The sequence below is a fragment of the Pleurodeles waltl genome, chromosome 4_2 (genome assembly GCF_031143425.1).
Source record: "Pleurodeles waltl isolate 20211129_DDA chromosome 4_2, aPleWal1.hap1.20221129, whole genome shotgun sequence".
NCBI classification, from domain to species: Eukaryota; Metazoa; Chordata; class Amphibia; order Caudata; family Salamandridae; genus Pleurodeles; species Pleurodeles waltl.
Genome location: NC_090443.1, coordinates 306,495,702 through 306,523,229, shown reverse-complemented (window position 1 = coordinate 306,523,229; position 27,528 = coordinate 306,495,702). Strand labels below are relative to the sequence as shown.

At 44.2% G+C, this 27,528-nt stretch overlaps 1 protein-coding gene across 2 annotated transcripts in view; it reads right to left on the bottom strand.

The window, feature by feature from the left end:
* Positions 1-225: 225 nt before the first annotated feature.
* XRCC6 (X-ray repair cross complementing 6) overlaps positions 226-27,528 on the bottom strand; it is a 153,390-nt gene continuing 126,087 nt past the window's right edge. For both annotated transcript variants that reach the window (XM_069231263.1, XM_069231262.1), the window contains exons 8-13: positions 22,131-22,299; positions 21,661-21,822; positions 10,714-10,843; positions 9,313-9,413; positions 8,998-9,111; positions 226-1,019 (exon numbers count right to left, since the gene is read on the bottom strand). In XM_069231263.1, the coding sequence (XP_069087364.1) occupies positions 817-1,019; positions 8,998-9,111; positions 9,313-9,413; positions 10,714-10,843; positions 21,661-21,822; positions 22,131-22,299 (879 nt within the window). In that variant the 3' untranslated portion in view covers positions 226-816. The remainder of the gene's footprint in view (positions 1,020-8,997; positions 9,112-9,312; positions 9,414-10,713; positions 10,844-21,660; positions 21,823-22,130; positions 22,300-27,528) is intronic.

Sequence of the window (27,528 nt, the reverse complement as noted above, 5' to 3'; positions counted from 1 at the left end):
GTGCCCTGGCTGTGTGCTCCGATAGCCTGAAGGGCAGGCTTGCAGCCTGTGCCTGAAGCTGCAGCAGAGGAGTGGCGTGGTGGTGGCGGCGACTGAAGGTAAGTGTATTTTTATAAATTAAAATAATCCCCCACCCCCTGCTCAAAGCCCCGCGAGCCGCTCCTGCATCACTGGGAAAAGGAATCCAGCCTAATGTTACACAGAAAAAAGGAAAACTAGTTAACATATCTTCAAACAAACTTTAATTGAATTCATCAATCTCTACTGTACAATTTTATAGTGTGGCTCCAAGGGTTACAGGCTTGAAGAAGCAAAGATCACACCACGAGGAGGAGTGCATCAGAGCTTGTGAATGTTGGAAAAACAAGGGATCTGAGTATGGAAAAAAAGCTTTAATGCCCACTTGCCTCCATTCACATAATATCAATGCACTGAGAATCTTGCAGCACACATTTTGAGAGCAACTTAAAGCATTCTCATTGACAGAATTACCCCTCAGGTTCCACAGATCATGTGTGCACAGACCTTACCGTAAAGCAAACCCTCAGATATATAGGTCTTCCTGTCTCATTCCTCCAGCTGCTGAGTTTCTCACTAGGTTGCAGAGGCCACTGCTCCCCTTCACTGAGCTGTGAATCTCTGTACAACTATTTTGAAATCTTGTTTAATATCAATTGTATAAAAAAAAAAAAAGCACAGAACCCAACATCTGTCAAGGAAAACATGGTCACCGGGAGAAAACCAGAAAAAAACACCTGGAAAACGTGAAAAATCTTCTGGTGTAAATGCTGGGCAGCCCGAGGATGTGTCCTACACCTAGTGCTTTTTAAAGTAGTCTATCAGCGCGTCCAGTAGCTCCTGCTTCTTCCCACCTTTCAGGCCATAGCCACGACATGCCTCCTTTAGGACAGGCACAGTGAGTTTCCCTAAGGTGCCGCGTTGCACATGGCTCCTCAGTTCAGCCTCTGACAGGACTACTTCTGTCTTGGGCTTCTTCTCAGCCTGGCTGTTCCCATCACCTGGAACACCAAAGAAAAACTGGTTAGGGCGGGGCAAGGCAGGATGGTCTTGTGGCGTGTCCTTTCCCACATGCAATGGCACCACCAGGCTGAATGCTCATCTTAACACAAAGAACATTTTAACCAGGATAAACAGACGCTTTTGCAATGACACATGATCAATCCTCCTTTAATATAAGTTTTCAAGCGACTACTATATTATGCTATAGACTGGTGCAGAGACAGCAGAGTATTGGCAAAATAACATGCTTACTTGAACTCAAAGCCAATATCCACCAGAAAATGAGCTTGTCTGCTTTTACTCTGATAATTCGGATTGCCAAGCAGATTGCCATTTTCTTACTGCCCTTGCTGAGCAACTTTCCAGAACGATTAGTTTTTACAAAGCAAACAGATACAATATGCATCACTACCTTAAAATTAGACTCAGAGTGGCCTGACAGGCAAGACATCCTCCTAATAAGATGGAAGGCCGCTGTTAATGGCCAATTTTCAAAAAGGTAACACTAATTAAACTTTGTTCATCGTCTTTGATGGAAGGACCCCAGTACGAGACCAGATACACCCACAAATGCTTCTTGTAAGTCATTAGAAAAGGCACATTCTTGGGGTTTCCTATCAAACAAATCACAATAGGCACCAAACATTACTAAAGGTGTTAAAATTGATCCACTTCTGTGGGCAGAATCATCAGGCTCTTAGGATGGCAGATTCCTCTCCAGCTCCAACTGAGAAAACCTTCCAGTATGCTGCACCCCAAATAACAATGTTAAGATTTCCTTTAATGTTTAGACTGTACATCAAGGAAATCATGCATGGCTCCCTCAGACTGGGTGGTGCCAATACTGCTTAAAACACCCTGCTACCTATCTCCTTTGTAGAAGAAATCAAATTCACAACCCACGAAGTAGATGCTGCAGGACATCCTATCAGAGATATAAATATTAATTTAACAAATGCAAAAAAATGCTACAGGGTATCAACTTTTGTAGCTGCTTATTTATTCTGTCTTATTTGTAAAACTAAAAGACATTGCTTGGGCAACTGGAGAATGCTTATCTTCACTCTTAAAGTCTGCCCGTGAACTTGAGTTGGGTCCACTCACACATCCCTATGACCCCCAAATGATGCCTGCAGACATCTCCAGCCCTCTTATTCATCCACTTCTACTGTGCTCCACACTACTCTCCTTCTCTACCTACCTTGCCCTTACACCATTCTCAGACTAGCCACAGCCCTTCTTTCCAATCCCCAATGATACCCAATGGTAACCTTTAAATTAACTCAGTTTTCTCCAAACATCCCATACCACAATGCCAATGTAACCCAGCTAATCTTTGACATCCCTTGCTCCCGGGTTCACCAGACACAGCCCCTCATCACCTATGACTTTACATGCGACCATGCCCACATTGCCACTGCACTTTCAATCATCACCTTCACTACTCCACTACTTGACGCTATTGTGCTACTTCTAATAGAAACACGCAAAAAAACACAGAATGCATAGAACGACTGCTCAAAGGTTAACTCCACCATTTGCAGGTAATGACTATAAGAGCCCTACACTGTTGCCCAAGCTATTGGAGAACACTGTACTGTAACAAAGGCAACGCAACACGCTAGCTGTTTCACAAGCAGTAAAACAAAACCTTCAAATGAATGTAGGGAATTTGTGAAGAAAAATAAAAATGTTATGATAACAGCTCAAATGTACAGTTTTGCCCCTACAAGGGTTGGAAAGTGCCTTACTGGATATCCAAGGCTAGCTGCTGAAGGCAACGGATGAGCCCTGATGTTGCCAGATATTTTCAAAGACTTCAGTAAGGTTAAAGATCTTACACTCTAAGACAGACAAACATTCCAGTGGGTATCTAAGATTTATTGTCACTATAGACTTGTAGGGCTTACATTTAGCCTCCATTTAGCTTTCCTTTTAAACTTAGCATTTTTTTGTTTTTAAATGGTGGTTTGCAAGTTTTTTCCCCCCTAACATGAGGTTGTCCCACACACATTTATTCTTGGTATGCACTGTCGCCCTGCAGTCTGCACAATTACTTACAGGGTCACACAATAGAATGTAATGTTATATTTTTGAGCTCAAAAGGAGACAACTCTTTCTCTCCAAACTCATTAAAGGCACTGTTCTGCACCTCTGGCACAGTACGACAAACAGTGTTTTATTTTTTAAACACTGTTCATGCTGAACTCGGCAAGAGCCACTTCGCACTGAAGTTATCATGGAGCTGCTGTGACTGAGATGCAGCCCTGCTGGCCCCGACCTTTATGTTGAGAAGAAAGCTATGCAAGAGAAATGTGCAGGCCACACATTTATACGGGTGCATTTGTTAATGCACTCAAGCTGGCTTCCTGACACTTCATGCCAAGGTATACGTTTAGACCATCCAAGAGCTCTGGCAGAAGGGTACTCCCGCTATGCTCTCTCTAGTGAACACGTACTAATGACAGATAGGAGTAATATTAGAACTGTTAACATGGTTACATTTTTTGTTTTTCACCATTCTAACAAGGCTTATTACAATGATGTGGCTCATCTGCTTAATCATCACAGTTCATGTTCTATTTACAAGTGTAAGATTCTTTCAATAAATATTTGAAAATGTATTTTCGTATATTTTCTTTGCACCACCTTGGGCATGCATAAGTGGCTTGGGAAAGGGTTAGATCTGTTTCCACGAATTCCGTGGGAACTGGAGTGGTCACTACCCTACCGAAAGGCTATTTTGTGAAAAAAACCCTATCTATGGGGGTCCTCAAAATATTCTATATATATATACCAACCAGAACAGCTGGCTAGAATTAATAATAGTTGCTCATGAGGGATTGGAGTCTGCCCATGCTGGTGTTGTGGCTACAGTTCTTTTTACAGAAACAATACTAGTGGCCATGTCTTTATAAATAGACTAAAGAATATATGTCCTTTGCTGTGGCGTTTCTCAACAAATTAAATGTTCCAGTGTTACATGTCCACCACAGACACACCTTTTAGCTTCAAATAAGACATTACAATGTGCCAATTTAGATCACTGTGTACCACTCCATATGGATGGTGCCTTAAAATTGACCTTAATGGCTATTGATTCTTATTCTCGATTTCTATGGGTGTGGCCACAAAGATTGCCTGACGCTTGAACTGTTATAAAAGATTTGTACATTTTAGTCAGTACATATGCAGTGGCAGCATTCCACATGTACCAGGAATCGCCATTCACCTCTAAGGCTTACCCGGAAACTATGAGCACCCTGGTTATTCTGTGATTTTACCACAGCTTTTAAACAGAAACAACATGTTTCCACTGATTTGATCAAGTTACACCGTGTGGCCACTTCTTCACAGTAGGCAACAAGGCTTTCTGCGTAGTTCCTGGTCTCCTCTCCCTGCCTTGCATGAAATCCCTCTGCATAAACCAAGTAGTCCTGATCTTTCTTTTCCCCAGCTGGGGATTTCAGATGCTGAATGTTCAATCATACAAGTTACTGATGACAATACAGGATGTGTCTGTAACATGAGTTTGCCCTTGCTATTTTCTTAAGCTTCTACAGCTGCTCCTAGCAATGAAGTTGTATACTATCAATCGCCTTTGGATGTGCTTGCCTGCTTCCCTTTGTCTGATGAGGTCCCTGTTTTTACTCAGGCTGCCTCTGGTTACTTTATCAACGCTGATGAATTTTCACACACCTCCTTGCGTGGTGCATATCCCCTGTCCCTTTGGCTAAAACAGACTTCCCAGATTCCTCAATTGCCCTTCTGTTGGATTTTACTTCAATTTCTCCTGTTTTGTATTGGTTACAGTTTACTTTCTGCTATTGAATGGACATTATCTCCCAGGTCATTCTTCTCCACAACTGGTAGCTGAGGTGCTTATGTACTATTCTCCTTTACACAGGGTCCAAAGAGACTTGTCCCTAGTGAACATTACTGCATTTTCTATCCATGATGGTATCATTTGTAATAAGGTGCCCTATTTCTGGTCTTACAGAGACATTTCAACGAGTTTAAAATTTCTATGAATGACGTTACTACCCCAGGTTCCATTTCTGATGAATGGCATTTTGAGACTGTTTATAATGCGCTATCTGAATCTGAATAAGAATCTTACTCAGCATTTGAAAATTATGATTTGTGTCTGAATTATTATGCAAATGACTGTGAAATGTTTTTGCTACCTTCATTATGCACATCATTATTTACACAGAGCTAGTACTCCATATGTGCTGTTTTAAATTATACACAGTGGGAACATTGCCTGACACCACCTGTGGGTAGTTCTAAAACATTTGAAGACGTTTCCTTATTTTTGTGGTCATGTCATTACAGACCCAGTTTCATATTATTATAAGCTTACACCTACCCCACAGAAGAAACATATGCTCACAAACACTAAAGTGATTTATTCTGACTCATTAATTTCACAGCTGGTCGTGAATGGATAGGAGTATTGGACAATACTGAACTTAAATCTGTTTGGGGTACACAACACTGGCAGGTCTGGGGCACCGATGCTTTATTTAGAGCTTGTCTGATTACTCACCAAATTCAGTTTTTTAACAAAACAGTACAACAGACTACATGTCTTGGTTGGGCAATAGTAAAAATGTGAATGCGCCTAGCATTCCCTCTGTTACATGGTATGATTATTTCATATGGCTCCCCATCGACACCAAGAAAACAGTCACCCAAGCCATAGTCACCAGCCGACTCAACCATGGCAACGTGTTCTATGCAGGAATCACCACCCAACTACTGAAGATACTCCAGACAATACAGAACTCAGCTTCCAGACTCATCCTCAACCTCCACAAAAGGACCCACATTGCCCCCAAGTTCAGGAACCTCCACTGGGTCCCAGTCCAGAAAAGATGCCAATTCAAGATACTGATGCACACCAATATCTCCTCGTTCTAAATGTTTTATATATGCCACTTCTAGTGAATTTTAGAAAATTTCAACAAGAAGCTGCTGAACAATTAAGACAAATTGATAGGAAAAAATTGGAAAGAGCTTTGTCTGTTGTCGATAATTGGCATGACTACACTGTCAACTTGTATCTACCTATTGAAAAATATTGTTTCATCCACATTCAATATCATACAAAATGACATGTCTAGGCTTCAACATAGCCAGAGTCCGTAAAAGTAGATTTTTGCAATTGAGTTGGATGTTACAAGTTTTAAAGTCAGAGTGCCATGGAATTATTTGAATGCAACTGAATTGTTAATGCCTTATAATTTGACAAGCATGTAGGAAATAATAACTAGGAAAGCAACCTACACTATGCTTACTGTTGAACGTTTAGAAAAGTTGCCTTTTTCTGTAGCTGAAACCTCATCTGCCTCCTGGCGCATTCAAATTTAAATTTCTCTCACCCTATTTCAACATTTCACTTCACATCATGTCTGAAACATTTTCAAGTTGGCAGATCTGAAGTGATAAGTGCGCAATTTTATTTTTAACAAAGCTTGGTTTCTCCCTTTCAAATATAGATGTATGCACAAGAAAAAATAGTTTTTTTTTAAGTCTACATGAGTGTGGAACTACTTTGGGTCACTCCATCATTAAGAGATAACACTTCATGGAGTTTGTAACGCTCCCATGGCTAACCTAGCATGTTATTTGAAGGGTGTACCTGTACCATGTATAAAGCCTGTATTTTTGCTGCTTTCTAAATCAAAGCTGCTTAATCTTAAATGATCAAATTTGATGTGGGATGAAACCAGGTGTCCATTATGTAGTCAGTGTTTCTAAGGTTGTGACTTGTATGAATATCTTTTATGCTCTCATACATTCAAATGGGGACATATCTTTGTGTCCAAAGCTCCCTGTTTCTCAAATCAACTTTGATAAATAAAGCAGACTGAAAGCCTTATTGTTTCAAAAAGATGTGGCAACTAACAGAAAGTTTTGATCTCCAAGTAGAATTGCTTTTACTTACTCAATTGCCACAGCATTTTGGTGAGAATGTACACCATATTTTTTAATGTATATAACACAGCTGGAGTGGCACACTTTTTTAAAGGGCTTGAGTCTGGACTAGTTTTTATGTTCCAGCATGTATTTGGAGTTATTAGTGTTTTCAAACGTATCTGGAGGCATTCCTAATCTGTTGCTCCTTGTTACTATTTTGGTTCTACTTTTGTTATTGTGAAACAATGTCCCACAACGGGGCCAAAGGGTGATGGAACTGCCACATGTCGACCTGAATTGTGAACGCGTGGAGTATGTATGTTATCGGGACTGAACGAGAACAAGGCTCAGTCCTTCCGGCTTCAGAGAGTGCTACTTGGCATTTTCACCCGGTAGTCTGCACAATTAGTTCCAGGGTCACACATTAGAATGAGATGCAATTGTTATATTTTTGTGTTCGTTGGAGGTGACTCTTGCGCTCCAGACTAATTATAGACGCTATTTGGCACCTCTGGCAAAGTACAAAAAGGATAGTGTTTTATTACTTAAACAGCATCTATGCTGAACATGGCGAGACATACTTCGCACTGAAGTAATCATGAAACTGCAGTGATTGAGATGCAGTCATGCTGGCCCCAACCTTTATCGTGAGGAGGAACACAGCCATGCAAGAGAAATGTGCAAACAGCACATTTACACGGGTGCCTTCATTAATGCATTAAGGCCGGCTTCCAGACACCTAAAGCCAAGGTATAGGGTTAGATCATTCTGACAGGTCTGGCAGAAGGGTACTCCCACTATCTTCTCTGTAGTGCTCTAGTGAAAAATGGGAATAATAGTAAAAACAATTAATTTGGTTGAATTATTTGTGTTTTTTATCATTCTAACAATACTTATTACAATGGTGTGGCTTATCTGCTTAATAATCGCATCTTATGTTTTCATATACAAGGATAAGATCTTTTCAATAAATATTTGAAAACGTATTTTTGGATCTTTTCTTCCTTGGGCATGAAATAGTGACAAATGAAAGGCTTAGATTTGTTTCCACGAAGTCCTTGGAAATCAGAGTTGCCGTGTTCGACAACATCTATCCCCCTGAAAAGGTTAGGGCTTTTAGATGAGGTACTGTGAGCTAGCCAAACAAACCAACATTTACTGACAATATCAGAAGACTCTGGGGGTCATTCTGACCCTGGCGGTAGACTACCGCCAGGCCAACGACCGCGGATGCACCGCCAACAGGCCGGCGGTGCATCCATGGGCATTCTGACGCCGCGGTCAGAAACGGAAAACCGGCGGTGTCCTGCCGGTTTCCCGCTGCCCTGGGGAATCCTCCATGGCGGCGCTGCAGGCAGCGCCGCCATGGGGATTCCGACCCCCTTACCGCCAGCCTGGCTCTGGTGGTTTTGACTGCCAGAACCTGGCTGGCGATAACGGGTGTCGCGGGCCCCTGCCGTGCCCATGCCACTGCAGGGGCCCCCTAACAGGGCCCCACCAAGATTTTCAGTGTCTGCCAAGCAGCTACTAAATGTGTAGGAACCGTATAACAATAGCTCACATTAATTTTGAACGGCTTATGAACACCAAATCAGCCTCCGATTCTGTTTTCACAGATATTTTAGGACTCTCAGGGCTGCGTTTCTCATCACTCCTCTTTAACATCAATATGAAACCACTGCCAGTCCTCATCAAAGAAGATCTGCAAAACAGATTCTATGCAGAACACAGCCTCAAAACCAGCCAATCAGTACAGGTTTATACCTTATCGCGATAATAAATATTGCACACTCCCACCAAACCCCCTTGCTACCCTCAGTACTTTCAGAAGAGTAGGCGCCAGGGACCATACAGCTTCTCTACCTATCTCACCCCCAACACCACCCTGACCTAAAAAAGGGATACTTTGCAAGCCAACCAACATCATAAACACGGATCCATGTAAAATCCCTTGCTTTTCCCAAACCCAGGGACGTTAGCTTAATTTTTTACCCTAAACATATACCTCTTCCCTGCCTAGATCTCTGTTCAGTGTGGGACACTAGCACTTACCTTGCTTCCTCTTAACGGCCTTGCCCTCAGGGTTATACCCTGGTGGGTACACAAGATCTTTGAATTCCTCTGCCAGGGAGCCCATCCGACGATCCATCATATCAACCTTGGGTGCTGAAGGGACAAAAAGGAGGACAGTGGGATCAGAGGTAAAATAATTCAACTGAAAGGGAAACAGCATTATACCAAGATGACACCAGCTGATTACAACTCCTATGGTGTGTCTATACAACATGATGAGGATGGTGCCCAAAAGCCATCCACGGGATAATGGATGCAGCTGCTATGGCAGGACAAGTGGGAACCTCTCTCTACCTGTCAAGTCCTCAAAGGGCTCTGGTTCCAGCAAGTCTAGTGCCAGGGCTTCCAAATTCCGAAAGTGCTGCTGCAAAGCAGGGTTTTCAAAGCCTTCACTTCTGTACAGGAGAGACAAGAAAGCTTATAACAGATGATACACAAGCATAACCTCCCAAGGTAACTAGATATAACTTGTCTACCAGTCCATGACTTTACAGTAATTGTTCAGAATAAGATTATCTAACAATTCATTCTACAATAGCTCTTAGACACTGCATGGCTTCACACCTGTGTAACACACTGCATGCCCACACCATTTGCCTTAAACAAAACAATATGGGGTTTTAATGCCCTTTAAAGATAATTCTGAGATATATTTAGAGAAGTAATAAGACAAAATATTTAGGAACATTAAAGAGGCATACAAGACATTAATAGTTGACTTGGTGGGTTTTCTGTACTGCTGAATGTAAAATTGTGAATTCTGAAGTTGTAGTGTGCAGGGGTAATCTTCACTGAGTGTTTAAGAATATCAGAGTTGTGTATAGAGATTTAGAGTTGTATTTGAATTGATTTGGTCTGCTATGCCAAGAAAGGAGAGTTTTTAGAATTTCCTGAGCATAATAATTGGTGCAGTTCTAAGGTCAATTGGGAGGGAGTTCAAGAATGATGATGCTGAACCAGAAAGGTTTGTTCTGCTCGAGGTTTTATTTTTAAGTATTTTGAATATCACCAAGGATCCCCTCCTCAGACCACTTTAGCCTCCTAATATGTTGAGAGGTTAAGTCAGGTAAGGGCAATAAATTAGATTCAAATCTCTGTAGACGAGGCATCGGATTTTGACTCTTATATAGGACGACAGCCAATCCAGTAGCTTGAGGATGGGTGTGATATGATGTTTGTGTGGTGAGGACCAGAGACAAGATGAGTGAAATACTCCTTCAATGCAGGCAGGGTGGATTGTGGAATAAAAGCTGGGACTGCTTTTCTGAAATCCAGGATAAGAAAGAATGACCCAGTGCTGCAGTTTTCCTGTGGGCTGGGAGCAGAGTTTCTTGATGTGGAGTAGATGGAAGTTTGCTGATTTCCGGACTTCACTTTCGTGAGAGATTCGAGTTAGAGGGTGGTCAAGAGTAAATAATTTCACTGCGACTCAGGCTTACACCACTTACGTTTATTTCTGCTTGTGTGAAAATAGTGAAAATCCTGTCATGGACAAATATAGATTAAAAAAAAAAAAGTTGACATCCAGAGGTTGAATTTGAAGAGGGTGAGGCAGAGGGCAATTATGTCCTGTATGAAGAGGTTCTGAGTTGTGTGTATATGACCCTACTCTGCCTGTTTGTGAATATAAGCTAAACTTGTATTTCCTTCATGGGCTTTACCTCATTGGGACAGCTACCCTAGCACTATCTTTACCTGTACACAAAGCGTAGTTTCTGCACAATCTCCTTCATCTTGTCCACCTGCTCCTTATTGGCTGACACCTTCTCGGGGATGTCCAGTTTACGCAAGTCATCATCAAAAGGCAAGAATATAAGATGGAAGCCTGGAGGGGAAAGGAGAGGAGAGTTACTGAGTGTGCACATATAGAGCAGTGCACTCTCTGCCAGAGAGACTAGCATCTACTGCACTCTGCACCACGTCTGCATTAAAGCCATATTAATAGTAATGGTGCTCTCAAGCACAGCACAAACAGTCCTACTCTCTCCCACTCATTCTCACCATCTATCAAATGCCCAACTTGCTTCTCTTGCCAAGCACGAACGTCTACACAATTTCTTTTCAACCCCTTCTGAGCTGAGGACTTAACAGTTACGTACTCAACTATGGTGGTCGTGTGCAAAGGATGTAACCGTTATGTCCTCTGCACATGACCAGCAAATCCCTCTGCTGTGTTAAGCTGAGGGATTTGCTTTTTCTAAAAACTGCCTCAGGAGCTGTGAAAGAGCTTTCCCAACTCCTGAGGTTATTTATAGTTTTCACAAAAATAACTAGCAGCACGCCCAGCGCGCTGATGTCACTTCACTGAATACTGATGTAAAATTAGCTGAGCGGCCTAGGCTATCACAGCCCCGAGCACCTAGGCAGACTGGAGAGATATCATTGGAAAAGGTAATATCTCCCACAGGAGGTGGATCCCTAAGCAGGGATCCACCCAGTAGACACCAGCGCGGGGTTGGAGGGCGGAAGGGTGAGAGCCCTTTGGGCAAGGACTTTTGCTCCCCCCTTTTATGGCCACATTGGCTTTCTGCCTTTCAGGCTTGGGTGAAGACGTGGGTAGAAAGCCTACTGGAATCAAGGGATTACGTTTTTTATTTGTATCAGTGGGGGCTGCCCGGCATGGCCAAGTCCCCACCCCCTCAAAAATTGGAAATACTGTCTTTCTGCTCACTGTGGACAAAAGCATTTCACCCCAATGTCAAGCAAGTGGGTATTTGATTTGATTGGGTGTTGGTTTTACAAATTAGGCCAGGAGAGGTTGGCTAACTCCCAGTATCACTCCACTTGCAATGGTAAACAGCTGCACTTTGTGGGCTTGGATAGGCTGCCACCTGGAAACCCCCTACCAGATCCAGAAAATTCTGAAAACTAGACATCTGGGGGAGTCCAGAGTGATGTGCTCTGCATCCATCCCACATCATCTTCTAACCCACAGTGCCCTGCAAGCCTCAAAATGTGACTAACATCACACATTTTCCTTGCATTTCTGCGCCATAATCTTCTGAAAACAGAGATAAACCACAGATTTCCTACCACCCAGCGTTCCCCTAGGTCTCCTAATAAAAATGATATCTCACTTGTTTGGGTGTCAAAAGCAGTGACAGCCTAAAAATGTATTTTTAAAAACTGTCCTTTCGGACACTCTTTGGCTCCCCCTTAAACTATACACATATTTTGTCCCTTCTCTGTCGCAGGCACTAGGCCCCCGTACACAGGTGAAGTATCCTTTTTATTGGGAGACTTAGGGAAAAGGTGAGTGGTAGAAAATTTGTGGCTTCTCTCAGAGTCCAGAACCTTCAATCACAGAAATGTGAAGAAAATGTGTTTCTTAGACAAATTTTGAGGTTTGTCAGGGATTCTTGGTTACAAAATGTGGTGGGAGCCACACAAGTCACCCTTCCCTAGATATCCCTTGGTGTCTAGTTTTAAAAAATGTACAGGTTTGTTATGGTTTCCTAGGTACCAGCTGAGATAGGCCCCAAAAACCACAGCTACCCACTCTGCAAAAAACAGGTCAGTTTTGTGTGGAAAAATTAGATGTATTTATGTTGTATTTTGGGCTGTTTCCTGTCGCAGGCACCAGGCCTAACCACACAAGTGAGGTACCATTTTTATTGGGCAAGTTAACCGCTTGGGTGCCTGGGACGAGGTGGGCTCACCCTCGGTCATGGTTGCCGTGTGCCGAGGTCTCGGCCTGGGGGGGTAATTAGGGGAGTGGGGGCTGAGAGTGCTAGTGCTCCCCACGTGGGCCTCCCACCACACACCCCCATCAGGGATGGAAGGGGAATCGCTTCCCCTTCCACCCCAGAACCCCCCGCCCCCCCACCCAGTGATGTCTGATGATTTCAGCATGCTTCCAGCTCGATGTGGAAGAGAAATGCTAAGCATTTCTCTTCCGCTCGGGAGGAGGGGGCAGGCTGGGACATCAAAAGAAAGGAAAGGCTTTTCCTTTCTTTTGATGTCATTCTGAGCATTTCTGCTGCCCGTTTGCAATGTGATCGGGCAGCAGAAATGCCCACTAGACACCAGGGAGTTTGTTATTTTTTTATTTACATATGAAGGGGAGCGACCCCTTGGGCAAGGGTCACTCCCCTGGGGGCATTTAATTATTAGGCCTTTTCTGCCCCCTCTGGGGGCAGATTGGCCTATATTGATTAGGCCAATCTGCGCCCAGGAGGGGAAGAAGCCAACAGACACCAGAGATTGTTTTTTTTTTTTTTTTTGTTTCATAAGGGGAGCGACCCCTTAGGCAAGGGTCGCTCCCCAGGGGGCAATCATTTTATTAGGCCTATTCTGCCTCCCTCCCGGGGGCAGAAACCACGAGGCACCAGCGATTTATTATTTTAATTTTTTTATTTTTTTACAGATGGGGAGCGACCCCGTAGGCAAGGGTTGCTCCCCTTGGGGGCAAATTTATTTTAGGCCATTTTTGTAAGGCTCATCTGCCCCCAAGGGAAGGGGGGAGGGCAGAAACCCGGGAAGAATTTCTTTAAAAAAAAAAAAAAACGAGTGTGGGGGTATGGCCACTCCCCCATCCCAAATAAATGGGGACAATGTTGTTCTGCCCACCGGTGGGCAAATGGGGCAATTACCCATGATCCACTCCCCAGGGGCAGAAAGACTACTAGATGCCAGGCAATTAAAAAAATAAATTAAAAATTGTGGGCTGGTGGCTACCAACCCGTATGGGGATGGTGATGCCCCCACCCCAACTGAAGGGGGTAACAGTCTTTCAGCTCTCCCCTGCACACTAAAACATGTATCCCATGGCAAGCAAGAGGACATTTGATTATTTTGGTTTGTGGTTTTACATTTGGGCCATGAGAGATTGGCTATCTCTCAAAATCGTCCCACTTGGAATGGTGAGGGCTGCACTTTTTTGACTTTGGGATGCTGCCATGTAGAAAAATCCACAAGACCTAAACACATCTGAAAACTAACCATCTGGGTGAGTCCAGGGTGGTGTGCTTAACATGCACCCAGCACCATTTTCTTACCCACAATTCCCTGCAAACCTCCAATTTGTCTGGAAATCACACATTTTTGTGATCGAACCTTCCAGAATCTGCAGGAATCCACAAAATTCCTACCACCCAGCATTGTTGCATCTATACCGATAACAATTCTGCCCCACTTGTCAGCCTAAATTTTTTTTTTTTCAAACTGCCCTCTTGGATCCGCTTTGGTTCCCCATCAATTTCAACATGTTTTTGGCTCTTCCCTGTCACAGGCACTTGGCCCACCTAGACAAGTGAGGTATCATTTTTACCGGGAGACTGAGGGGAACGTTGGGTGGTAGGAAATTCATCCCTGTCCGCTGATCCCACACAGAAATGTGGGAAAAATTAGATTTGTTTGCTAAATTTGAGCTTTGCTGAGGATTCTGGGTAAGAAAACACTGGGGGATCCACGCAAGTCACAACTCCCTGGACTTCCTCTGGTGTCTAGTTATCAGAAATGTTTGGGTTTGGTAGGTTTCCCTATATGGCTGCTGAGCCCAGGACCTAAAACACAGGTTCCCCTGCACAAAAACAAGATACTTTGTATTTGATCATTTTGATGTGTCCAAATAGTGTTTTGGGGCATTTCCTTTCGCGGGCACGAGGCCTACCAACACAGGTGAGGTACTATTTTAATCAGGAAACTTGGGGGAACGCTGAGTGGAGGGAAATTTGTGGCTGCTCTCAGATAACAGAACTTTATGTCTCCGAAATGTGAGGAAAAACCGTTTTTTTGGTCAAATTTTGAGGTTTGCAAAGGATTCTGTGTAACAGAACCTTGTGAGAGTCCCACAAGTCATCCCATCTTGGATTCCCCTAGGTGTCTTGTTTTCCACAATGCACAGGTTTGGTAGGTTTCCCTAGGTGCCGGCTGAGCTAGAGGCCAAAATCCACAGCTAGGCACTTTGCAAAAAACAGCTGTGTTTTCTTTGGGAAAATGTGATGTGCCCATGTTTTGTTTTAGGGCATTTCTTGTTGCGGGCACTAGGCCCACCAACACAGATGAGGTACTATTTTTATCGGGAGACTTGGGGGAACGCTGGGTGAAAGGAAATTTGTGGCTCCTCTCAGATTCCAGAACGGTCACTAAAATGTGAGGAAAAAGTGTTTTTGTGGCCATATTTTGAGGTTTGCAGAGGATTCTGGGTAACATAACCTGGTGAGAGCCCCACAAGTCACACCATCCTGGATTCCCCTAGGTGTCTAGTTTTAAAAAATGCACAGGTTTTGTAGGTTTTCCTAGGTGCCAGCTGAGCTAGAGATGAAAATCCACAGCTAGGCACTTTCCAAAAAACATGTCAGTTTTCAATTTAAAAATGTGATGTGTCCATGTTGCATTTCCAGTCGCCGGCATTAGGCCTACCCACGCAAGTGAGGTACCATTTGTATTGGGAGACTTGGGGGAACACAGAATAGCAAAACAAGTGTTACTGCCCCTTATATTTCTCTACATTTTTTTCCTTCCAAATGTAAGACAGTGTGTAGAAAAGATGTCTATTTGAGAAATGCCCCGTAATTCACATGCTAGTATGGGCACGCCAGAATTCAGAGATGTGCAAATAACCTCTGCTTCTCAACACCTTAACCTGTGCCCATGTTGGAAATACAAAGGTTTCCTTGATACCTATTTTTCACTCTTTATATTTCAGCAAATGAATTGCTGTATACCTGGTATCACATGAAAACTCACTGCAAGGAGCAGCTCATTTATTGGCTCTGGGTACCTAGGGTTTTTGATAAACGTACAAGCCCTATATATTTCTGCAACCAGAAGAGTCCAGCAGACGTAACTGTTATTGCTTTAAAAAATCTGACATCTCAGGAAAAAGTTAGAGTAAAAAGTGGAGAAAAATTGCTGTTTTTTTTACCTCAATTTCAATATTTTTTTTGTTTCAGCTGTTATTTTATGTAGGAAAACCTTGTAGGTTCTACACAAATGACCCCTTGATGAATTCAGAATTTTGTCTACTTTTCAGAAATAATTTGCTTTCCGGGATCCAGCATTGGTTTCACACCCATTTCTGTCACTAACTGGAAGGAAACTAAAAGCACAAAATATAGTAAAAAATGGGTATGTCCCAGTAAAATGCCAAAATTGTGTTGAAAAATGTTGTTTTCTGATTCAAGTCTGCCTGTTCCTGAAAGCTGGGAATATGGTGATTTTAGCACCACAAACGCTTTGTTGATGCCATTTTAAGGGGGGGTGGGGGGGGGGCACACAATCGTTCTTCTGCAGCCATTTTTCCCCATTGTTTTTAAAAAAACAAAACAAATTTTTTGTTATTTTTTGGCTAATTTGTTGGTCTCCTCCAGGGGAACCCTCAAAGTCTGGGTACCTTTAGAATCCCTAGGCTGGTGGGGAAAAAAGGACGCAAACTTGGCATGGGTAGCTTTTGTGGACAAAAGGTTATGAGGGCCTAAACGCAAACTGCTCCAAATAGCCCAAAAAAAGACCAGGCGCCTGGGAGGGAAAAGGCCTGGCAACGAAGGGGTTAAGGGAACACAGAATAGTAGAACAAGTGTTATTATCAATTCTATTTCTCTGCACTTGCACCTTCCAAATGAAAGGCAATGTGTAACAAAAAAGTAATTTTGAGAAATACCGTCCAATTCACATGCTAGTATGGGTACCTATAAATTAAGAGATGTGCAAATAACCCCTGCTTCTACACTCAAGATTTTGTGTCCATTTAGGAAATACATTGGTTTCCTTGATACCTACTTTTCACTATTTAAATGTAACCATATGAAATGCTGTATACCCGGTACACAATGAAAAAACATTGCAAGGTGCAGCTCAGTTATTGGCTAAGGGTACCTTGGATTCTTGGTGAACGTACAAGCCGTATATATTGTTGCAACCAGAAGGGTCCAGCAGACGTAAAATTACTTTACTTTTGAAACTCTGCCATAGTTAGAAAATGTTACAGATGAAAACGTAAACACAAATGGGTGTTTTTTTTCCAACTCAGTTTCAATATTTTTTATTTCAGCTGTTATTTTCTATAGGAAAACCTTAAGGATCTGCATGCAAACCCTTTGTTGATGCCATTTGCAGGGGGGGGGGGGGGGGGGGAACGATGTTTTCTGCAGCACTTCTTTTCCCATTTTTCCCAAACAACTCATAATGTAGCTATATTTTGCCCATTGTCTCTGTACCCTCCAGGGAAATCCACAAACTGAGTAAGTTTAGAATCCCCAGGATCTTGGACAAAAAGGACACAAATTAGATGTGGACACCTTATGAGGACAACAAGTTATGGGAACTAAGAGTGAACTACCCCAAACAGACAAAAAAGGCTTAGCACTTGGGGGAGGGGACCTAGCAGCAAAGGGGTTAGAAAATAGTTTACGGAAAAGGGTTATCTGTGCAGTGATGTGCTCCCTCCGTTTGGAATGGTAATGCTGCACATACTGAGCTCTAATTTGTTGCGACACTATAGCTCAATTAAAGTTACCACATCAAATTCAATCTTCATGTTTTCTCTTTTTTGGAAATATATTCTTTGTTTGTGCATCAAAGGAGCTTTCAGTAGGCATGATTTTCAAATTCAAACTAAATGTCTTTTTTAACTGGAAATCCAACATCATGTTTGATGTGTCACCTTCAAGTCAACACTTCTCTTTTTCATATCTACACATTGTCTCTTTTTTTTTTTTTTGCAGAATCTACTCCTTTTAACATTGATAGCACAAATGGAAAAGGAATGCAAATAAGATACAATGAAAAGAAAACATGACACGAACTGAATGTAGCAAAATAAAAGGACTGATAAAGAGCTGCAACAAACCTGTCCACAGAGTAATAGCTTCACATATATCTGGTAATAATAGGAATCTGTCCAACAATTCCATTGTGGATCTTTTTTGGTGAGTAGAATGTGTCCTATGCTTGGTATGCAGTGTGCTTTTGTCATAATATAGCCTAGTAGACTAACAGCCCATCTAGTAAGGCCTGTCTTTGACATATGGGTTGCAAAGATGTGGTAGGATAAGCGCAACAAATAGTGGTTTGGCCTGTTATGGACACAGTGTGTGGTCTACAATGTACACAGGACAAAGGATTATAAATCAATAAATTAACATGGAATGGCAAGACTACTTTTGGCAAGAAAGGAGCATGTGTGTAGCAGGACTGTCCGTCCACTTGTAGGATTGGTTCCTTTGCTGAACCAATCCTACAAGTGAAAAAGCCTCACTCACCCTTTGTACAGTGGTAACAATAAGGAAGGCAACTTTCCCAGAGAGGAATAGTAGAGTACACCAGTAGAGCGGCTCATTGGTGCCACCCAATACTCTAGTGAGGTGAATACTGAAGTCCAAGAAGAAGCTAGGACAGTCTAGAAGGGATTACTCTTTTTTAAGCTGCCCATAAACGTTTACTGACAGGATTCTTGAAAACAGACTGATGCCCTTGGTTTTATATGTAAGCAGCATTTGCAGCTTGATGTACATTAATAGAGATGTAACCTAACCTTCCTTTTTGTGGACACAGCAGGTAGCAGACAGTTTGCTGAACTGTTACTGCTGAAGATTGTATGTTCTGAGTAGGATGGTACGTTACAAAACGTTTCCATTAAGCTGCATAACATGCACACGTAGTTAGTATTCTAGCTTTTCTGAGAATTTGGATACAAACTTGAAGGAGCAGCAAGTACCCACTAGGACGGTGAACCTTGACTCTGAGATGCATTAGCTAACCTTGTGGCTGACTAAATCTGGCAGCAACAGCAGCTTCTCATGTGGATGCTTGATCATGTGTAACGGAGAAGTATCAGAGTGGATGAGCTTACAATGGAGCCAAGAGGGTCATTGGTACCTGCCGCCATCCTCATATCTGTGGCCCCTGGTATGATATGGCAGCCCAACACGTTTAGGTGTCTTGGTAAACAGATATACCACACAGGGTCTGATTTGTTCAATGGGAACCTGATGCGCAGAGTTGGGCTTCCATCGCCAGATGACATTCTGGAAGTCATCACCATTGACAGTCATGGGCAGGATAGCCCTGAATAAGATAATACTGTTACCCCGTTTATTATATTTTTTTGCGAACCTGCCATTACATATCTCCACATCCTTCTTTCGCTCCATGGAGCAAGAAGTGCGCAACTTAATATGGTATACCTCCCGCTGTAGAGTGACCCTCTTGAAACTGTATTGCCCGCTGAACTTGGGAGGGCTGTCGCTACCGAATTTGGAACACTATTTGGCTGCACAGCTGCAATGGGTGGCCCGCTGGTTCTCACGGCAATTGGAGGACACAGCTACTGACCTTCCGGTGTGGACACAATACAGAATGCTCCACTTGTTTCATACCTGCACTAGGCTTCTCACTCCGGTACCCATGCTGCTCCGTCTCGCATACCGCTTCTATCGTCGATGCTGTTATCTCACAAGGGACACTACACCCTATGCACCAGCTATACCACTATTAGGGACACCACGCAGCGCATGCGTCACATCCCACACAGAGCTAGTCTCTTGGCAAGAGGCAGGAACATATACACTGGGAGATCTGTATGCAGACGGCGTCCTTCATACCCATGATGCACTGAGGGAGGCCACTGGTCTGCATCTTGGCATCTTTCTCTTATAAAACTCCCTTAATCGAGCCCTGCAGCTCGCCTGGGACGACGTCACGAAGGAACCACAGATACACTATACACTGCAGTATTTGCCCGTCTTTGGGGAGGGGAGAAATCTAATACAATGGATAGCAGATTCTTTAAGACAGCTCATGTCTGCTCCACTTGCGGCCCCCTGGGAGGGCGACAAGGGTGGGACCTTCGCAGACAAAGAGTGGGCAACTGTACTGGAAACTCCCCTATATATGCCCCGCAATATGAGGTTCCGCCTTATACAATATTCTGTCGTTCGGAGGGCTTATCTAACTCTTGAGAAAATTAGCAGATATTTTAATTGCTTGGACGCTGCCTGTCTGCGCAGTCAATCCCCGAGGGCAAATTTCTTGCATATGATGTGGTACTGTCCTAACCTGACTCCGTACTGGACTGCAATACGGGCACACCTGACACATTGTGTGGACCGACTCTTACCACAGACATGGGAGGCATGCATACTGGGTCTGATCCCCAGAGGTAAAAAAAAAATGAAAGCCACATCTCGCTTTCTGGACCTAGGGTTGCTTGTGGCCAAGCGGCTTATCACCCGCAGATGGAGGTCCCCTGACCCACCGACATACCAAGCACGGGAGCGGTCGCTGACTGCGGAAGGCACTGCTCTTCGACGCGAGGATGCGCTGGGGCTACGTAAGTATCCCCTTGCATCGCAGTGGGAGCTCACCCCGCTGTCGCCTGAAATGCCCGACTCTGATCCCTCCAGCATTGTCAACACTCCAGGTGATGCACTCTTCTATACACCCGCAGGCCTATTGGCCACTTCTGCCAAGCTCCACTTTGATGTGCCAGTTGATAATCATATAAACTGTATGTGAATGATAAACCTGTGAAATAGCCGTAGTTGTGCAGCAATTACATTTGCATTTAAATCTGCAATGTCAAATCATGGATATGTTTTGCCTAAATCTATACACCCAGTCTGTTTACTGTTATGAACTACAATTGGTAATATAGGTGTGGACAGCACACAATGTCGCTCTGAGATGTATGGCTGTTGAAATACTAATGCAATAAAGAAATGTAAATAAAAAATTGGTACCTGCCGCCATTTTGCACACTATAACTAGAATCGATGGGAAAAGAATTAAAATATACACTGACATCCCTGACTAATTTATCCATAAGGCATTACCTAAAGGCAGTGGGTGGAGTACAAAGAGGCAATGTTTAGGCATTTTCCATTTGTATGAAATGCGAACAAATCTCAAATTAGTGAACCCCTCAACGGTGAAAGTATTGGCTGAGAACCTGGGAGCTGAGTTCCCATTTGAGAGACTAATGATTCCTGCTGCTAAGGAGATCCCCCAAAAAATTTGTGGTCCACCACGGGTAAGTGCTCCACTAATAAATGTATGTGATGGAGGACTGTTCAATGCCAGATTGCTTGAACCATCTTGGCGAACTATGGTGAAATACATGCCCTTATGTAATATCCCGCATTGATCATATTACCTGTCCGAATTATTACCACCTTGTTGTGAAGTCACCTTATACCCGAAAACACCTCTTCAAAACAAACATCCTGTAACTTTCCAAGCCAAACACTTCATAGCCAAGGAGCATTCACAGCATGTGGTCTACAGCAGCAAATACAGTGCCTCTACATTTACGCAACCTATTGACGTTTTTACACACTAACCATTGTTGGGCTGTCCTTTGCTAAGCTTTGTGTGGCTCGTGCCTATTCTGCATTACACTGTTGTGTTTTCATTAGGCTCTTCACTTTTTTGCTCTTCATCTATGTAGGCCATATCAATGAGAGGTCTAGAAAAAGGAAATTACTCTGCCCGTTATTAAAAAATAATTTCTAGCATCATCCTTGAAGTAAGAAAGGGAGCCAAGAGAAGAACGTAGACGAGACCATCGCTTAATGATTGAGGGATCAGACAATTCTCCTCTTCTTCTGTAGCACCTTCAACAAGCAGGATGCCAACACATATTGTCAACATACAACCAACATGAAATGTTTATTGAGCCCTTCAGGTCAAAGCTGGGAATACCTGGTGGGGTTATCTGCATGTTCTGGTCATCTAGTTCTTCCTCCTGAGGGGTCAGCACCACAAAGCGTGGTGGGGTGTTACGACGGGGAGTATACCGGCACAGTGCCATAACCTTCTTCTCCAAGCATTTGGTCAGAAGAGCAGCAAAAAGTGTAGTACTGCCTGAAGAAAGAAAGAGGGTAAGAAGAAAGAGATACTGTAAACCTCATGACATCAAGGCACTACCAAACGTACCCCTATACTAAAGAACTGAGACCTTGAACCCACTCTGCAATCCTGACCTGCGGGATTCCTCCTTTTCCATTACTGAGACATACATGCTGCTCGGCCACTGCACCTCAATCCTAACCTGCGCTACACACTATTATTCCTTTACCTGTGCCCACCCACGGGTCTACCAATGCATCACCATGCAGCATCTCGCTAGCACTGTCCTCAGCGGAGTTGGTGGGGGATGCTAGGATTCTCACCGGTAACCATTGATTCTTCTGGGTAGACAAACTGTGCAGGCTTCAGGAAATGATATGGCTTTAGCAGAGACAGGGGCTTGAATCCAATGAGCACCAGGCTGGGATCGTCAAATCTCTTCAGCTCCTCTGTCTCTTCCTTCTCCAGGACGATCTGGCGGTTCCCGTAGATCTGAGAGACAGTAAGGTGAGACACTGAGGTCCATTGTCGGGGGAGGAGACCGTGGATTCAGGAACCAAGTAAAGAGAGGCAGCAGAGAGACCAATAAACAGATAAAAGGTGAGCGAGAGAGTGAGACAGAGATCAGGTAGCAGACAGAAACACAGAGTTAAAATGTCAAAAATGTCAAGGCTTCTCATTTCTTGGGAGGACTGTTCTTTTCACTGTATCTCGGTCATCTAAGAAACTTCCATGAATCAGCATCACTGATCCAGTATCTGGAAGTCAATCTCACTGAGTATGTTTGAACTATCTTGCACAAGTGGCTGCAGCCGCTCGGAATCACAAACCTCCCCATGTTCACTTCAGATTAGCTCAAAGGCATGTGGGGCAGGACCAGCTGTTCGACCATTATTCTCCAACAACCATATTATTCAGGATCTTTACTAGAGGAACTCTATTTGTGTTCTTGAACTTTTGCATGAACTGCTTATTCATCATGGATACCCCGGTCTTCAACGGTGAGGCCTGCACCCTTCTTTCCCCTCATCGCCTTTGCTTCCCATTGCATCAAACTGACTAATAATGACTGCATGACTGATGTCAAACATCTTAGCACGAGAACTCCATATTTGTAAACACTAGTATTTTGTGCCACAGGTATTTAAACTTTACGCAGGACAGGAAGTTTCTCTGCCTCTTTTTCAACTGTAAGATTTTTACTACGTGTGAATAATATTAATTTCATAAAACAAGGGTCTGAACTTTCATCCCCCAGTTGTATACATCATCATTCAATCCAGGGCTCACGTATTTTCAAAGGATTACAGTCTTTTAAAATATTTTTTTGGTGGCAATATCATGTTTCATGTGTGTTGTCAGACCCCTCCTGAGGAACAGTGAGGTGGGAACGGGGAAACCAGGGGCAAGCATGGGCTACTGGACCTCTCTTATGTGCTTGGGTCCGTCCTTCCATGACTGTAAACGTGAACCAGGTACAACCCTTTCAGCACTTGACTCTGCAACCTTGGCAAGCGGCTAGAGGCTCAAACTATTCAGCAGTGCAATAACGGATTGTCCAGTCCAACTCAGTGGCTTACGTTGATTAAGAAAAGCATTGTAATGCACATGTAAAACGTATTCTACACTCAATAGGCTACAAGCACTTAACATAATGACATTTGGGCGACTGCGACTTGTGTTATGGATCTCCTTTTCCCCTTCTCCTAGGTGTACTCCTTCTTGGGAGAAAACCCCTTTGGATTAGGGGTTTAGAGCAGGCATCAAGGCGGAGGTGCAGATTAGCTCTTGTTATAGTTCTCCCTGTTGCAGTGGTACTTCAGCCCTTTTCAAGCAGCTACCCGGGACCAGTCGCCCATGTCCTTTTCACTCCCTTTTCCAGGATAAGACTTGCTCTCATGTCGGTGACGTGGCAAGCACTGTGGATTCTGCCACTTGGACGCCTCACAGGCATTCAAGGTTCAGCCAATGATGCAGTCTTCTAGCTGATGCTGAAAGCGCTTCAGAGAGTCGTGGTGAGCCAAGGATGTAACAGGTCAAAGTCAGCCTCGTCACTGTCCTTGCAGTGGCATAACCTGAGTCACAGTCGCAGGAATGAGTGGACCTTGCTTCTATCTTGCGCAAATGAGCAGGTCCAGGCCTCCCAAAATAGAAATCAGAAGCATCCACTACTCTAGCTCACTCACAGACACAATGCGTGTATCATACAGTCCACATACACGCACAGAGATTCACATTAACGAGCACTCCGGATGTTAGCACTAGGACCCGAGTTAGCACACAGAAGCAGAACGTTACATTAGTGGGCCAGTAGCCACCACTCCAGTGGCAGATAAAAGGGCCTAGTCACATCTATGGATTCACAAAAAGGTATGCTGACACCAACATTTTATGTGCTAAACCCATGAGAGGGACAGTAGTCCACTATCAGACAAATGATGGCACAATTGGTGCACCACTCCAGACCAAAGGACAGGTCTAGGACATCACTTGTGTCACTGGATAGGCCTAGTTCACAGTGTACACTCTAAATTAGTATGAAGCTAGGACCAGAATCAAACCCAGGATATCAGATACTTGCAGTTGGGAACTCATGGCAGAGAAACACAGCTATACACCGTGCAGGAGGCACGGTCATCTCAACAGGTGTCCATTTTCATTTGCTTTCATTGAGCAATTTATAGTTTTATTTTCGTTCGATCCATCTATGGGTTTAAGAATTAGGTTTCACTGGGTTGACAATTAAATTAAAAGTGCCAGGTCCCTTCATATTCCTTTTCCTTCCTGGGTATTTTCTCTTTCACTGCCATTGCAAAATTGACACTAACACAGACTCTCCAAGGGGCGTGGCCTGGAAACATGGCCAACAGGATGTGAGCTCCTGGCCAGCCTAGTAGCAAACTCCTTTGTAATTCTGCAAAATCCTTCCTAAACCTTGTTTTCTGAGGGTCCCATGACCAGCTAACACCTATTGCCGCACTGTGGCCGGTGGTGATTGCCGCTCCCCGTCTCAAAAGCGAAGTGGACGTAAGAGTACCGTAGCAGCGACCTGTCAGGTCCTACCACTAGCAGGCCAGAGCCCTACTGCACTGGACAGCATGTGACCTGCTAGATCACCAGGACTGAACAGATGGGGCGCCCCCTGGCTGCTGGCTGGGTCCCCCTCAGCAGCACATTATGGGCCTCTCAATTGGCGCACCCCAAGTTGATAAGGGACCTGCTGGATCGTCATTCATCACGGTCCTGAGGTAGTGGTCGACGGCCTACCCCTGGGGTGTGATGCCCAGCAGCACTTGTGGTGTGGAGGTTTGCTTCTTCAGTGTATCCGGCTACTGCGTTTGTGACCACAGGTATTGTGCTTTTCTCCTGAAGTATTGAGAGTGGGGGCCGCCCCCTGGCACAACTTGCACACACCTGCAGCACGATGGGCAAGAAAACTAAAAGCAAAACATGTCCACATGCATCCAAGACCATTACAAAGTATACCACGCTGTGGCAACCTACTCAACAGATAATCAGACAGTTGAGTGTGTCGAAGATTGGGGGTTCCCTTAAAGCAGAATCTGAACTAGGTAGGGCAGAACTGCTGGGGGCCATACAGGGGTCCAATACTGGTTGTGTGCACAAGATTGAAACACTTTCTATTAACGTCAATCTTCTTTGTGCGGATCTGCTAGAGGTAGCAGATAAAGTCACAACTGCAGAAACAAACATTGCAGCTTGTAGGGTGACATAGCTGTCCTAAAACGCCAAATTGCTCAAATGAGGACGACCATGGCGGGCTGGGAAGCCATGCGGACGACATTGAGGGTCGCTCTCTTTGCAGTAACATCCGGGTACTGAGTTTTCCTGAAAGAACAGAAAGTCCTCCACAGAACATTTTTAGGAAAGCCTGGAAGACTGTCTGAATTTTTGTGGTGGACACAGAGCCTTGGTGAATTAGTCCACCCCCCTCCACCCCCAAAAGGCTATCATCGCTAAAATACTCAACTACTGTGACAGGGACAGTGTTCTATATGCAGCATGAGTGCAGTAGATGCCTCACTTTGACAACAGTAAAATCACTATTTACCTGGATTACAAAAAGCAGGAGCACCACAAATCCTTCCTTGTCGTTGAATAGAAGCTGGGGGCTCTTCGGCTGTGGTACATGCTCCTGTATCCAGCACGGGTGAAAGTTATTTTTCTGGCTAAAGCTTACTTTTTTGGCAGGCCGGAAGAGGTGTGGGAGTGGCTGGAGCTCAGGGATGGCATTGTGGCACCTCCTCCTGGTGGTAGTCTACGGAAATCATGGGGAACGCACCTCGCGCAGGCCACCACCGCTCAGAAAGGTTGGATGCCAATCTGAATGTAACCCTGTTGGGGTAACTGAGTGCTGATCGGTGAAGATGGGGCTATGCACTTGAACACCAATGTCCTGTTGGAGGAGAGAGGCAGTTCTGCCATTCGGATGTCTTCAGATGGAGATGGTTCTAGGGCTCCAAGCCCACACTGGACAAGATACCAGACACTATCGCCACCTGGGGGAGAGGGGAGGTGAGTGTCGAGCAAGTGTGCCACATATGTTCTTATTTTTGGGGGGGGGGGGGTGTTTACATGCCGCTTGACTACAGCTTGTTGGGCAAGAGAATTGGAGTGGGGGTTCTTTTTACGCTTTTATGCGCTGCCTGATTGGGTGTACCTTTGCTCCATTTTAGGGAGGTGGATGTGTGCAGTCTGGTGGGATCACCTGAGATCCTGGGGCCTGCTCCTGTTGCTCATGGTATCTTGCAGGGAGTGTTTATGCTCACGGGGTACAATAGAACACATGAGATAGGATCATTAAAAATTCACGCAGCTACCGCTGGCTGGTTGAGTAGCTCTTCGGTTGAGTGTGTAACTCGGTCCCTGTTGGACTGATTGGAAGTTGTGCTCGTCCTAGCACATGCATTGTGTGTGCATTCATTGTCATATGGTTGAGCCATATTTGCCTGAGGATCTTGGTTTGTTTACTTTGTTTTGTTATTTAGTTCTTCAGGTTCAACAGCAGGAGGAGGGGGGGGGGGGGGGTGATCGTGTGGGGCCTGGGCACATACATCAAGAGATAGAGTCCTCCCCTTCCTTAAGCAACATAAATTTGACACTGAGTGCCTGCATTTGGATAACGTAGGGGGCTTCGTGACTAACTAAGAAATGGAGAGGGCAGGTTTTTCATTCCTCCTATTCGTCCTATGCCAGGGTAACGATAATATGGGTGGCCCAGGGTATCCCATTCTGCCACACAGATTCGGAGGCCGATATGGGGGAGGGAGGGGTTTGTTTTGTCCTGCTGCAGGGTTCTTTAGATGGGTGGTACTTGACCATATTGAATTCTTATGCTACTCACAACGACAACCCGGGTATTCTTTTACACAATGTAGGACCTACGGACACAAACCCTGGACCTGCCCATGCTCTGGTTGGGCGATTTTAACTGTGTGCTAGATCCCGATCTGGACAGGACCCCCTCCCCAAGGCTGGAATGAAACGCGTAACAACGGCCTAGAGGGATGTAATGCAGGATATGGAATTGCAAGATGCTTGGGGATTGGCACACCCTCCCCAACAGTTATTCACGTGCCACTCCTTAACAGACACTGCTTACAGTAGGTTGGACAGGGTGCGGATTGGCGGGTTCCTGAGATTGTAAGATGTCAAGGCCACATACTTAGTACGATTTTTGACAGATCATTTGCCTGCATG